The 12,190-nt window shown below is 34.7% G+C and overlaps 3 protein-coding genes across 4 annotated transcripts in view; all 3 read left to right on the forward strand.

The window, feature by feature from the left end:
- Positions 1-10,644, forward strand: part of LOC148948024 (uncharacterized) — a 33,018-nt gene extending 22,374 nt beyond the window's left edge. The window contains exons 3-4 of the mRNA XM_089095180.1: positions 7,316-7,484; positions 9,520-10,644. Of these exons, the coding sequence (XP_088951306.1) occupies positions 7,316-7,484; positions 9,520-9,551 (201 nt within the window). The 3' untranslated portion in view covers positions 9,552-10,644. The remainder of the gene's footprint in view (positions 1-7,315; positions 7,485-9,519) is intronic.
- LOC148948018 (uncharacterized) overlaps positions 1-12,190 on the forward strand; it is a 527,253-nt gene that overhangs the window by 271,941 nt on the left and 243,122 nt on the right. The gene's annotated exons all lie outside the window — the stretch shown is intronic.
- The window catches only part of LOC148948019 (uncharacterized), a 437,936-nt gene that overhangs the window by 201,753 nt on the left and 223,993 nt on the right, over positions 1-12,190 (forward strand). The gene's annotated exons all lie outside the window — the stretch shown is intronic.

Here is a 12,190-nt window from a genome sequence, read left to right on the forward strand (position 1 = left end):
AAAAGAATATTCAAATCACCCTAGCCGAGAACTTTTTGTCTTGTCTGATTGTAAAATTGGTGTTTCTAGACAGGTAGACAAAACGATAGCCGCCCACTTTAAATGCATTTCAAACAGCCTTCCGAAAGGATCCGCCCTTTATTCTTTGAATGAGAAATTGCGAAGCGAAGTCCATCTATTTTTGTAACAATTTAACATTTTTTGCGTTTTCTTGAAAGTTTACGTTATTTTCTACAGAAACGTCTAAGTAATATAAGAAATCTGCCACGGTGACTGCATGGATCTGAAGCTAATGAACAATATGATACAAATACATTGTTGATCCCGTCAGAATAGTAGCTTCAAATTAGTCGCAAAATTCTCTGTTTTTAAAAAGCATTTTTCTGTCTAAAAAAAAAATTGAATCATATTTCAAAAATATAACTCGGTGAATTCATAAATCTAAGGCTCAGCTATCGAATAGTACCAAAATTGTCATCTTTAGTCGAAAATTGAAGACGGCACGCGGTTTATTTAAAAATGGTCAAAAACATGCATAGTTTACATAAACCTTAAAGTTTTGATGGCTATCTGCGTTCCATTTTTTTGGTCACTTAAATAGGGCACTAAAACTTTTAATTTCCATTCCAATGAGCTCTCCCGCAATATTTTCGGACCACTGGGTCGATACGATTACCCCTGGGGAAAAAAAAACAAAAAAAAAAACAAATAAACACGTGCCTAGCCCTTTAGATGCAAGATCTTAAGGACTAGGCACGCGTAGCTGATTTCGGGAACCAATTTCAGCAAGGTTATATTCCACGTCGAGTGATTCTAATTAATGATGCTAAAAGGCGGGGTTTAGTGACGGTTTTCCGGTGATTAATCATCATAAATTACGTCCTAGACAAGGAATTTACTAGGGCTTTAGAGCTATAGGCATTTAATCAATCGTATTTAGTGATTATCGTAAATTAATCGTAATTAATGATGATTAATCACCGAAAATCGCCACTAAGCCCCGCCTCTTAGCATCATTAACCATAATCACTCGACGTGGAATACACCCTTGCTGAAATCGGTTCCCGAAATCAGCTGTGTTTCTAGCCCTTTAGTGCTACTAAAAAACGGGACTATCATTTTCATCATTAAGGGCAGCCATTTACTAGCGTGGTAAATTGGAGAATTGGGTTATTTCTAGATAACCATAATTGAATGGTGATTTGTTAGTAGTGCCGCCAGGGCATAACTTATAACCCTTACCGTGAGGTCTCTGTGGGAGAGTGTCATTCTCATACATAATTTCTGGACCTTTCAACTACCGTAAGTGGAATAAAATGGCTAGGCCTATCTCAAATAAGTAAAATTTTACTTAACCTACTTTTGGCCATCTTGGAAAGGTGTTGAAATAGGAAAATTGAACCTCTCTGGGATTGGTCTACGGGATAAACTATGTCCTGCGAAGGTATTTTGAAGTACCTTCCTACACTTTCTCCCTCTAGAGTATCCTGACCTTTAGAAACTTGTGTGTTATCAAAGTGAAACCTAGCAAAATAGGCCTAGATCTCCAGCTTAAATCAAGTGAAACAAAATTGTTTTCAGCTTCACAACTTTGCTTAGCCTATGATTTGGTAGATATTGACCGGGATTTTTAATAGTAGGCTACAGATATCCACTCTTTGACTATTGGAAAAAAATAGTTTATATGCTTATATGAAATGGTACTATCCAATCTCCTTATAATTAGAAATACTATTGCCATCTAGTTCTAAAATTTTGCCCCCCCCCCTCCCTATATATACCAATTCAGGGTATATATTTCAGTAAATATCTACCAAATCATAATATTGAGTTAAGAATAAAGTGAATACATCATTCGATGCCTTTTTTTTATGCTGATTACAAATATAATAAGCATTTCTATTGTAAATGAATTTCAGCCCCCCCCCCCTAAAGATACACCGCAACCTGAATTGGCCTATATAGGGGGGGGGGGCTGAAATTCATTTCCGATAGAAATGCTTCTTATATTTGTAATCAGCATAAAAAAGGCATCAAATGGTGCATTCACTTTAGTCCTAACTCAATAATATGATTTGGTAGATATTTACCTATATTTCTACATTAGAGGGGTGGGGGTAAAGTTTAAAATTACCTCCCATTTACGTCAGAAATAAAATCATTTCCAATAGAAATGATTATTATGTTTGTAATCAGCATAAAAAAGGTGGTAAATATTTACCAAATCATATTAGCCTATTGAGTAACAACTAAAGTGAATATACCATTTGATGCCTTTTTTATGCTGATTACAAATATAATAATCATTTCAATAAGAAATGAATTTTAGCCCCTCCCCTCCCTATATATGCCAATTCAGGGTAGGCTATATATTTCCACATTATGGGGATGGGGGCAAATTTTATTTCTGATGTAAATAGAAGGTAAGTTTAAACTTTACAGCCACCCCCTCCCCCAATATAGAAATATATACCCTGAATTGGCATATATAGGGGGGGAGGGCTAAAATTCATTTCCAATAGAAATGATTATTGTATTTGTAATCAGCACAAGAAAAGTTTAAACCTACCTCCCATTTACATCAGAAATAAAAATTCCCCCCCCTCTAATATAGAAATATATACCCTGAATTGGCATATATAGTAGAGTGGGGCTAAAATTCATTTCTGATAAAAATGATTATAATATTTGTAATCAGCATAAAAAAAGGCATTGAATGGTATATTCACTTTACTTGTTACTCAATAATATAATGTGGTAAATATTTACCATTTTGCCAAATAGCTGGAAACAAATATTACCCCTGAAAACAATTTATTTTCAAAATAGCTGACTAATTACTTCTTGCCAGCAACACTTAATTTTGCCAACTAGCTGGAAAGATTGCCCCAGAAAACAATTCATTTTTCAAGTAGTTGACGAGTAACTGCTCCCTAACAAAACTTTATTTTTTCATATAGGCTTTCATCCTGCCCTATTTATTATAGACTGGGCTACTTGAAACTATGAGTGCACACATCTCTAAGAACAGAAGGGTAAATTAGTCAAATTTCCAAATATGGTAAAATTTCAGTTTAGCAGCACTTCTCAAAAAACATGGTAGGCTAATAAAACAACAATGTTCTTACTTCATGCTCTTTTTCAATATATTAGTTGTTATGCTGACAACAAAGCAACCCTCCCTCCCTGGTGATACCATCAATATATACACAACTAAAAGAAAATTACAAAAGTGGATTGCAATTTGCTAGATGTTTTCCATAAAAATTGCCTACAGATTGGTCTGGGTACTCAGATGACTGACCATATTTCAAACGGTAGGATGTACAAAAAATGTGGTTCAATCCTGCTTGCTAGGGCTATAATGAAAGAAAGGTTGAGACAGCTAGGGCACATTCTGCAGATGAAGGATGACAAATTGCCAAAGGTTTCCTTTTTTGAACAACTGTCTAGGGCTAAAAGGAAAGCAATTTGTCCTTGTCTGGGGTGAGAGGATGTCATAAAAAAAGATTTAAAGGAAATTGGAACTTCCTGGGAGGGGAGAAGTTACTAGTTTGAAAATGAATTGTTTTCAGGCGCAATGCTTGTTTCCAGCTAGTTGGCAAAATTAACTTTTGCTGGGGGGAAGTTATTAGTCAACTAGTTGGAAAATGAAAGTTTTGCTGGAGCAGCATTTATTGTCAACTAGTTGGCAAATTTAAGTGTTGCTGGGGAGAAGTTATTTGTCAACTAGTTGGAAAAATAAGTTTTGCTGGTGAAAAGTTATTAGTCAACTAGTTGGAAAATGAATTGGGATAATGTTTGTTTCCAGCTAGTTGGCAAGATCAAGTGTTGCTGGGGAGAAGTTTTTAGTCAACTAGTTGGAAAAATAAGGTTTTGGTGAATTGAAAATCAAGTATTTTGCAGTAGGTATCAAGACATGGCTAACTGTAGAAAAAGCCAAGACAGATAGTCCAAGTGGTTGAGAGGGAAATCTGGAATAGGCCCTTTTAGGATTGTATAAAAATGATTTTAGAAAGAGATTGGATAGTAAGATTCTATATAAGCTTATAAAGTAATTTTTTTCAATAGTCAAAGGGTAGAGTCCCCTTTTTCAATAGGCTTTCACCCTGGCCTATTTATTATAGACTGGGCTACTTGAAACTCTGAGTGTAGCCTACATATCTCTAAGCATAGAAGGGTAAATTAGTCAAATTTCCAAATATGGTAAAATTTCAGTTTAGCAGCACTTCTCAAAAAACATGGTAGGCTAATACAATAAAAATAAAAATGTTCTTACTCTGTGCTCCTTTTCAATATATTAGTTGTTATCCTGACAACAAAGCAACCCTCCCTCCCTGATGATCCCATCAATATATACAAACCTAAGAGAAAATTCCAAAAATTGGATGATAATTTGCTAGATGTTTTATATAGAAATTGCCTACACATTGTTCTGGGTATCCAGCTGACTGACCATATTTCAAACAGTAGGCTGTACAAAAATGTGGTTCAATTCTGCTTTCAAGGGCTATAATGAATATAATGAAAGAAAGGTTGAGATGGCTAGGGCACATTCTGTAGATGAAGGATGACAAATTGCCAAAGATTTGCCTTTTAGCCCACTGTCTAGGGCTAAAAGGAAAGCAGTTTGTCCTTGTCTAGGGTGAGAGGATGTCATAAAAAAATATTTAAAGGAAATGCAAACTTCCTGCAAAGGGAGAAGTTACTAGTTGGAAAATGAATTCTTTTCTGAGGAAATGTTTGTTTCCAGCTAGTTGGCAAAATTAAGCTTTGCTGGGGAGAAGTTGCTAGTCAACTAGTTGGAAAATGAAAGTTTTACTGGGGCAACATTTACTGTCAACTAGTTGACAAATTTAAGCATTGCTGGGGAGAAGTTATTAGTCAACTAGTTGGAAAAGGAAAGTTTTGCTGGGGCAACATTTATTGTCAACTAGTTGGCAAATACAAATTTCTCCTATACAGATGGGCCAAATTTTCCAACTAGATATATTTTTTTCTTGTCATCTTTTGATGCATCAAATATATTCTCTACCAAAACAGGTTTTCTGAATTATTTGCTGGTGAATAATGTTCTGCCTAATTGATTTTAATGGAATTGTTGGAATTAAATGTCCCTTTAGGGTCCATTTAAGAGCTTTAGATTTGATTTGTAAGTGAAAAATTATTATATCAAAAGAGGACAAAGGAAGGAATCCAGCACTGTGTTCACCTTGTGTGTATATAAATAACAGTACTGTCACCAAATTTGCTGGCAAATTGCTTCACTTCAGTCCCACCCCTGGTAACAGTCTAAATAAGTGGCCCTACAGAAGCAAACTTGCGAATAAAATAAAGGTAGTATCCATTAGATTCCTTATTGTGTGGGGGGATGACAATGCACTCCCCTTCCTCCAACATGGTCTCAAGACATAGCAATAAATAATATCTTTCTATATTGTTGTATATCTCTTAAATGTTTTGTATTTCTTGGCATACAAGTTTCTTAACCTGCTAGTAGCATTATACCTCTTGATTTCAAAGGGATGTAAGATCTTTCGGATACTGAACATCATTTAAAGATAATTTAAAAGTGTGGATAACAATGGAAGGAAACATGATAATCAGATGGATAGAAAGATGCAAAGAGTATAAAATAAAGAATCTAGTGGTACTGTTTTATTTTACTAATGTGCTTCCTTGTCTGGACAGCTAACATAGATTGTTATTCCACCTTCCAATAAATATACAACCTACTTTATTCCCAGTCTTTTTTTACAAATGCAAACACTAATATTAAAAAAAGAAAAAATAATAATGCCTTATCAGAGAAGAAAAGAACATAACCTTGTTTTCAGGCTGAGTGGGCTCCAACAAAAGCTGGACACAAGTAATAAAATAAAATCTTTCGAAAGATATGTTTTAGAGCCAAAACATGGGGGTCGGAACTCTATGGTAACAGCCTTGGAGAACAGATCTTCTTGAGAAAACACGATGGCACAATATCCAGTAGTTAGCTAGCTAATCACCAAATCAACACTTAAATTACTGTGAAATCTTTATCACTTTACCTAGAAAATAGATTGTTTCACCATATGATTTGTATAACTTTTCTTAATAAGTATATGATTGCTTTAATTATATTAACCATGTAAAACACTAACAATTTTAAATGTACTGATAGTCATCAGTAGAGTCTAATCCTGGACACAGTTTAAGCTCAGGCATAAATTTGGAAAATGCTGCTGAATCTTTGATATAGGATATTAAAGCTAGAAAAAAGTATCTATATCATAAATAGACTATGATGGATATATTAAGTAAAAAGGAAGTAGTGCAGATCAGAAAAATTGAATTTTAGGCAAGAATGGAAGTGTAGCTTGTGTATAAGTTTAAATGTTAAAAAAATGTTTACCTATACAGTAGTCTGCCAATTGTAACTAACACAGTTTCAACCATGAACCAATCCCAACTAACTGAATATATCTACATCATATGCAAGATCAGGAACCTATGTGTCCATGTTTATGGAACATATATTTTAACCAAAATGTTGTCAAAGATTCGGCATTTTGGAAGTACTGGGGCATTACCTTTCAATAACAAAATAATAGTTTTATATGATTCCCAAATTGATGTTTTTTTTTTCAAATATTATATTTGTTACTCTGAAAATGCACCCTCCTAAGGGTCCTTGATATTGTCCTAGGTTGTATATAAAATTAATAGAAAATGCTAAAACAATGAAATTTTTACATTTTAATATGCAGAATTTTCCCCTCCATTGTTGTTCACATACCTCTAACCAAAGAAATAAAATGGAACAAGAGATGATAAACAACAGATAAATGTATTATCAGGGCTATATGTGGAACCATTACAGGGGGGGGGGGTTGCATTGTCAAAGTAGCAAATATTGTATTCAGAAATATCATCTATAGGGGATTGAAATGGTGTTACTCTTTAGTTATTGCTGTTGATTGATTGAGAAATCCTTAGATTGCTCCTAACTGCAATTCAGTCAAATTTAAAATGATATTCAAGAAACTTCAAACTACTGTTGAAGTTCAAACCGTGTTGATTAATATAACCTATTTAAGTTGAAAAATAAATTTTTTCTACGGAAAACTACATAAATCTCAATAATTTCAATAATTTGACGGAATTCAATAAGGAAGTCACAATTTCATTAGAAAAATGGGGTTTTCTTTGTAATTTGTTCAAATTCAATAAGCAAGTCACAATTCCAACACAATTATTGGTTTTTTTCTTGTTTGAATTCAAGCAAAACATTTTATTGGGTATACCTTTTTTTTTTTTTTTTTTTTTTATACAGTGTATGGCAGGCAGTCCTCCAAAAGCAGTTACTTCTGATCAGTCCCCATCACAAATGACTCCACAACCAGAAGACGCAGGTGACAAAACTTTAGCTTCAACAATGAAGGATATTGATCCTGTGGAAATGGCATTTCCTCCTGTCATTGACGAAACCTGTCATTGTAGTGGTAAGATTTTCTTTCTTTTCTATTACTTTTCTTTCGTTTTTCCATCATTAGAAGCTCAAGAACTGCTGGTAATTGACAATAAATTTCGGTCATTGATGGAAAGAAATCGCTACAGAATTTTTTTTTTTAGGGGGCGGGAGTAATCTTAAGGTGATAAATTTTATTCACTCATATTACTATCCCTAATTAGAATACCTGAAGTCCTCTTGCCACCTTTTATGAAAAGGAATCCATGTTTTGGGTCTAAACATTCTCCTCTTTATTTCCCTTTCCTTTTTTCCACTCTTTTTGTCTACAAATTTGCCACATCTTCTGATCCGTTCATGATAATTTTCTAATCCTCAAAGTTTTGTGCTTACTGTCAAAGCAACTTGCCTGGTCTTTCTTTAAGTTATTTCACCGATTTTGAGATCCACTAATATAAGGCCTAAATAAATTCAATATAAAGTGTCTAGTAATCTAGTAATATAATCGAAATGAAATGAAAATATTCGAAAACAGGTAAAATAATGTGTATAAATACAATAGTTTTTGTACAAATAATAGTCCGAATGTTTTGGCTTTGGACCTTTTTATTTTAATAATAAAGTTCTGAATATTTGGGCTTTACTTCTTAAAGTGACTATCAACGAGAAAAAAGAAAAAAAGTAAAATTTTAAAACCCATAAAACTAGTTGAAACAATACTTATGCCTTTCTTTTCCATCCTTTCAGGGCATTCTTCTTAAGAAGAAAGGTTGCCTTCTGGGCTTGAGAGCATAATTGGGGGGCTGTATTTTTGATATAGTGACTATCAACGAGAAAAAAGAAAAAAAGTGAAATTTTAAAACTTAAAAAACTGGTTTAAACAATACTTGTGCCTTTCTTTTCCATCCTTTCAGGGCATTCTTCTTAAGAAGAAAGGTGGCCCTCTGGGCTTAAGAGTATAATTGGGGGGGGGGCTGTATTTTTGATTTTTTTAGGGCGTGCTTCGTGAGAAAAAGGGTGTCCCTCTGGGCTGGAGTGCATAACTGGGGGGGCTGTATTTTCGATTCTTTTAGGGCGTGCTTCTGATTGACCTAGAAAAAAGGGCTTGTGGCTGTAACGTTTTTTGTTCAGGACTGGCACCCCTTCCCCTACTAACGCTTTTCATGTACAACAACTGGAACGTTAACAGTCTGTTTATTCCGAAAGACAACAACACATTCAAGGAAAGCTTTTCCTTCTTGGGCATTTTGGTCTTGTTTGTTTTATCTTTTATTTTGGCTGATTTTTCAGTCACGTTCCTGTTTTAGAAACTTGTTGTCGGTTTTTTTGCTACCAATTTTTTGTCACTTTTTTTTTCCGCTTTTTGTGCCCACTTTTTCTCCACATTAGGTCTATTCATACCTGAAAGCCACAATTTTCTAAGGTTTTTCTTTTGCTTGTTTCGTATTATGAACTTTTTAGGGCATTGTCGTGTTTTCGTCAGTGTTGCCATTTAGAAGCGTGAAAATTAATAAGCAAAACTAATTATTTAAATTTGACAACACTTTTCGTCTATAAAAATTCAAACTTCAGCAATTTGTTTATTCTCGGAACATATATGCCTTAAAGGAAAGCTATGCCTTCTTAAGCTTTTTGTGTCTTCTGGTTTTAGTTTATTTTTTTCTGATTTTTGTCCATGTTTTAAATTTGGTGCCGTCTGCTACAAAAAATTGCACAAGGGCATTTAGACGTTTTCTCCACTAAAAATTACTTCTTAATTCTTCCTAATTTTTAAAGACACATGTGGTTTTGTAAGCACAGACTATTGATGTTGACACAGATTTCTCACTTCCGTTCTTTTGCAAACCTCAAAAGCCATCCAATCAGATGATTTGACTTTCTCAAGGTTGACGACATCTAATGACATTGAGGAAGAGAAGCGTTATCTAATCCAAGCGTGGGCGGATCGTTATCCAATCAAATCCAATGAAATTGCTTGGACGGGCTAGTTTTGTTTGATAGCCAAAGTAATCAAACAGTTCGTGGTAACGAACTGTTTGATTTTCAGCTTTTTTTGCTTTTATTTTCAGACAGACCAACGCCAGCTATATTTGACTTATGATGGGCAAGTGGATGGTAAATACGGTTGGGTCATAGTCTTTTGTGGATTCATGTGTAATTTAATCAGTAGCGGAACTAAATCTACTTTTGGAATTTTCTTGAATGATTTTGCAAAAGACTTTGCAGTTGGTAGAGGAGTCATTGCTTGAGAGGTAAGATTTTCTTTCTTTTCTATTACTTTTCTTTCGTTTTTCCATCATTAGAAGCTCAAGAACTGCTGGTAATTGACAATAAATTTCGGTCATTGATTGAAAGAAATCGCTACAGTATTTTTTTTTTGCGGGGGTGGGGGGAGTAATCTTAAGGTGATAAATTTTATTCACTCATATTACTATCCCTAATTAGAATACCTGAAGTCCTCTTGCCACCTTTTATGAAAAGGAATCCATGTTTTGGGTCTAAACATTCTCCTCTTTATTTCCCTTTCCTTTTTTCCACTCTTTTTGTCTACAAATTTGCCACATCTTCTGATCCGTTCATGATAATTTTCTAATCCTCAAAGTTTTGTGCTTACTGTCAAAGCAACTTGCCTGGTCTTTCTTTAAGTTATTTCACCGATTTTGAGATCCACTAATATAAGGCCTAAATAAATTCAATATAATGTGTATAGTAATCTAGTAATATAATCGAAATGAAATGAAAATATTCGAAAACAGGTAAAATAATGTGTATAAATACAATAGTTTTTGTACAAATAATAGTCCGAATGTTTTGGCTTTGGACCTTTTTATTTTAATAATAAAGTTCTGAATATTTGGGCTTTACATCTTAAAGTGACTATCAACGAGAAAAATGAAAAAAAAAGTAAAATTTTAAAACCCATAAAACTAGTTGAAACAATACTTATGCCTTTCTTTTCCATCCTTTCAGGGCATTCTTCTTAAGAAGAAAGGTGGCCTTCTGGGCTTGAGAGCATAATTGGGGGGCTGTATTTTTGATATAGTGACTATCAACGAGAAAAAAGAACAAAAGTGAAATTTTAAAACTTAAAAAACTGGTTTAAACAATACTTGTGCCTTTCTTTTCCATCCTTTCAGGGCATTCTTCTTAAGAAGAAAGGTGGCCCTCTGGGCTTAAGAGTATAATTGGGGGGGGGAGCTGTATTTTTGATTTTTGTAGGGCGTGCTTCTTGAGAAAAAGGGGGTCCCTCTGGGCTTGAGAGCATAATTGGGGGGGCTGTATTTTCGATTCTTTTAGGGCGTGCTTCTTGAGAAAAAGGGTGCCCTCTGGGCTTGAGCGCCGAACTGGGGGGCTGTATTTTCGATTCTTTTAGGGCGTGCTTCTTGAGAAGAAGGGTGGCCCTCTGGGCTTGAGAGCATAATTGGGGGGCTTCTTTTCTGATCATTTTAGGGCATGATTCTTGAGAAAAAGGTTGGCCCTCTGGAATTGATGTCGCTCCTGGTAGTATTTTAAGGGCTCTGATTGACCTAGAAAAAAGGGCTTGTGGCTGTAACGTTTTTTGTTCAGGACTGGCACCCCTTCCCCTACTAACGCTTTTCATGTACAACAACTGGAACGTTAACAGTCTGTTTATTCCGAAAGACAACAACACATTCAAGGAAAGCTTTTCCTTCTTGGGCATTTTGGTCTTGTTTGTTTTATCTTTTATTTTGGCTGATTTTTCAGTCACGTTCCTGTTTTAGAAACTTGTTGTCGGTTTTTTTGCTACCAATTTTTTGTCACTTTTTTTTTACCGCTTTTTGTGCCCACTTTTTCTCCACATTAGGTCTATTCATACCTGAAAGCCACAATTTTCTAAGGTTTTTCTTTTGCTTGTTTCGTATTATGAACTTTTTAGGGCATTGTCGTGTTTTCGTCAGTGTTGCCATTTAGAAGCGTGAAAATTAGTAAGCAAAACTATTTATTTAAATTTGACAACACTTTTCGTCTATAAAAATTCAAAATTCTGCAATTTGCTTATTCTCGGAACATATATGCCTTAAAGGAAAGCTATGCCTTCTTAAGCTTTTTGTGTCTTCTGGTTTTAGTTTATTTTTTTCTGATTTTTGTCCATGTTTTAAATTTGGTGCCGTCTGCTACAAAAAATTGCACAAGGGCATTTAGACGTTTTCTCCACTAAAAATTACTTCTTAATTCTTCCTAATTTTTAAAGACACATGTGGTTTTGTGAACACAGACTATTGATGTTGACACAGATTTCTCACTTTCGTTCTTTTGCAAACCTCAGAAGCCATCCAATCAGATGATTTGACTTTCTCAAGGTTGACGACATCTAATGACATTGAGGAAGAGAAGCGTTATCTAATCCAAGCGTGGGCGGATCGTTATCCAATCAAATCCAATGAAATTGCTTGGACGGGCTAGTTTTGTTTGATAGCCAAATTAATCAAACAGTTCGTGGTAACGAACTGTTTGATTTTCAGCTTTTTTTGCTTTTATTTTCAGACAGACCAACGCCAGCTATATTTGACTTATGATGGGCAAGTGGATGGTAAATACGGTTGGGTCATAGTCTTTTGTGCATTCATGTTCAATTTAATCAGTAGCGGAACTAAATCTACTTTTGGAATTTTCTTGAATGATTTTGCAAAAGACTTTGCAGTTGGTAGAGGAGTCATTGCTTGGGCTGGCTCTCTATTATCTGGAGTCAGCATTTTTGACGACGAGAATTTTAGAGCG

The sequence above is a fragment of the Artemia sp. Qi Xiang Cuo genome, chromosome 10, assembly GCF_049724085.1.
Source record: "Artemia sp. Qi Xiang Cuo chromosome 10, ASM4972408v1, whole genome shotgun sequence".
Taxonomy (NCBI): domain Eukaryota; kingdom Metazoa; phylum Arthropoda; class Branchiopoda; order Anostraca; family Artemiidae; genus Artemia; species Artemia sp. Qi Xiang Cuo.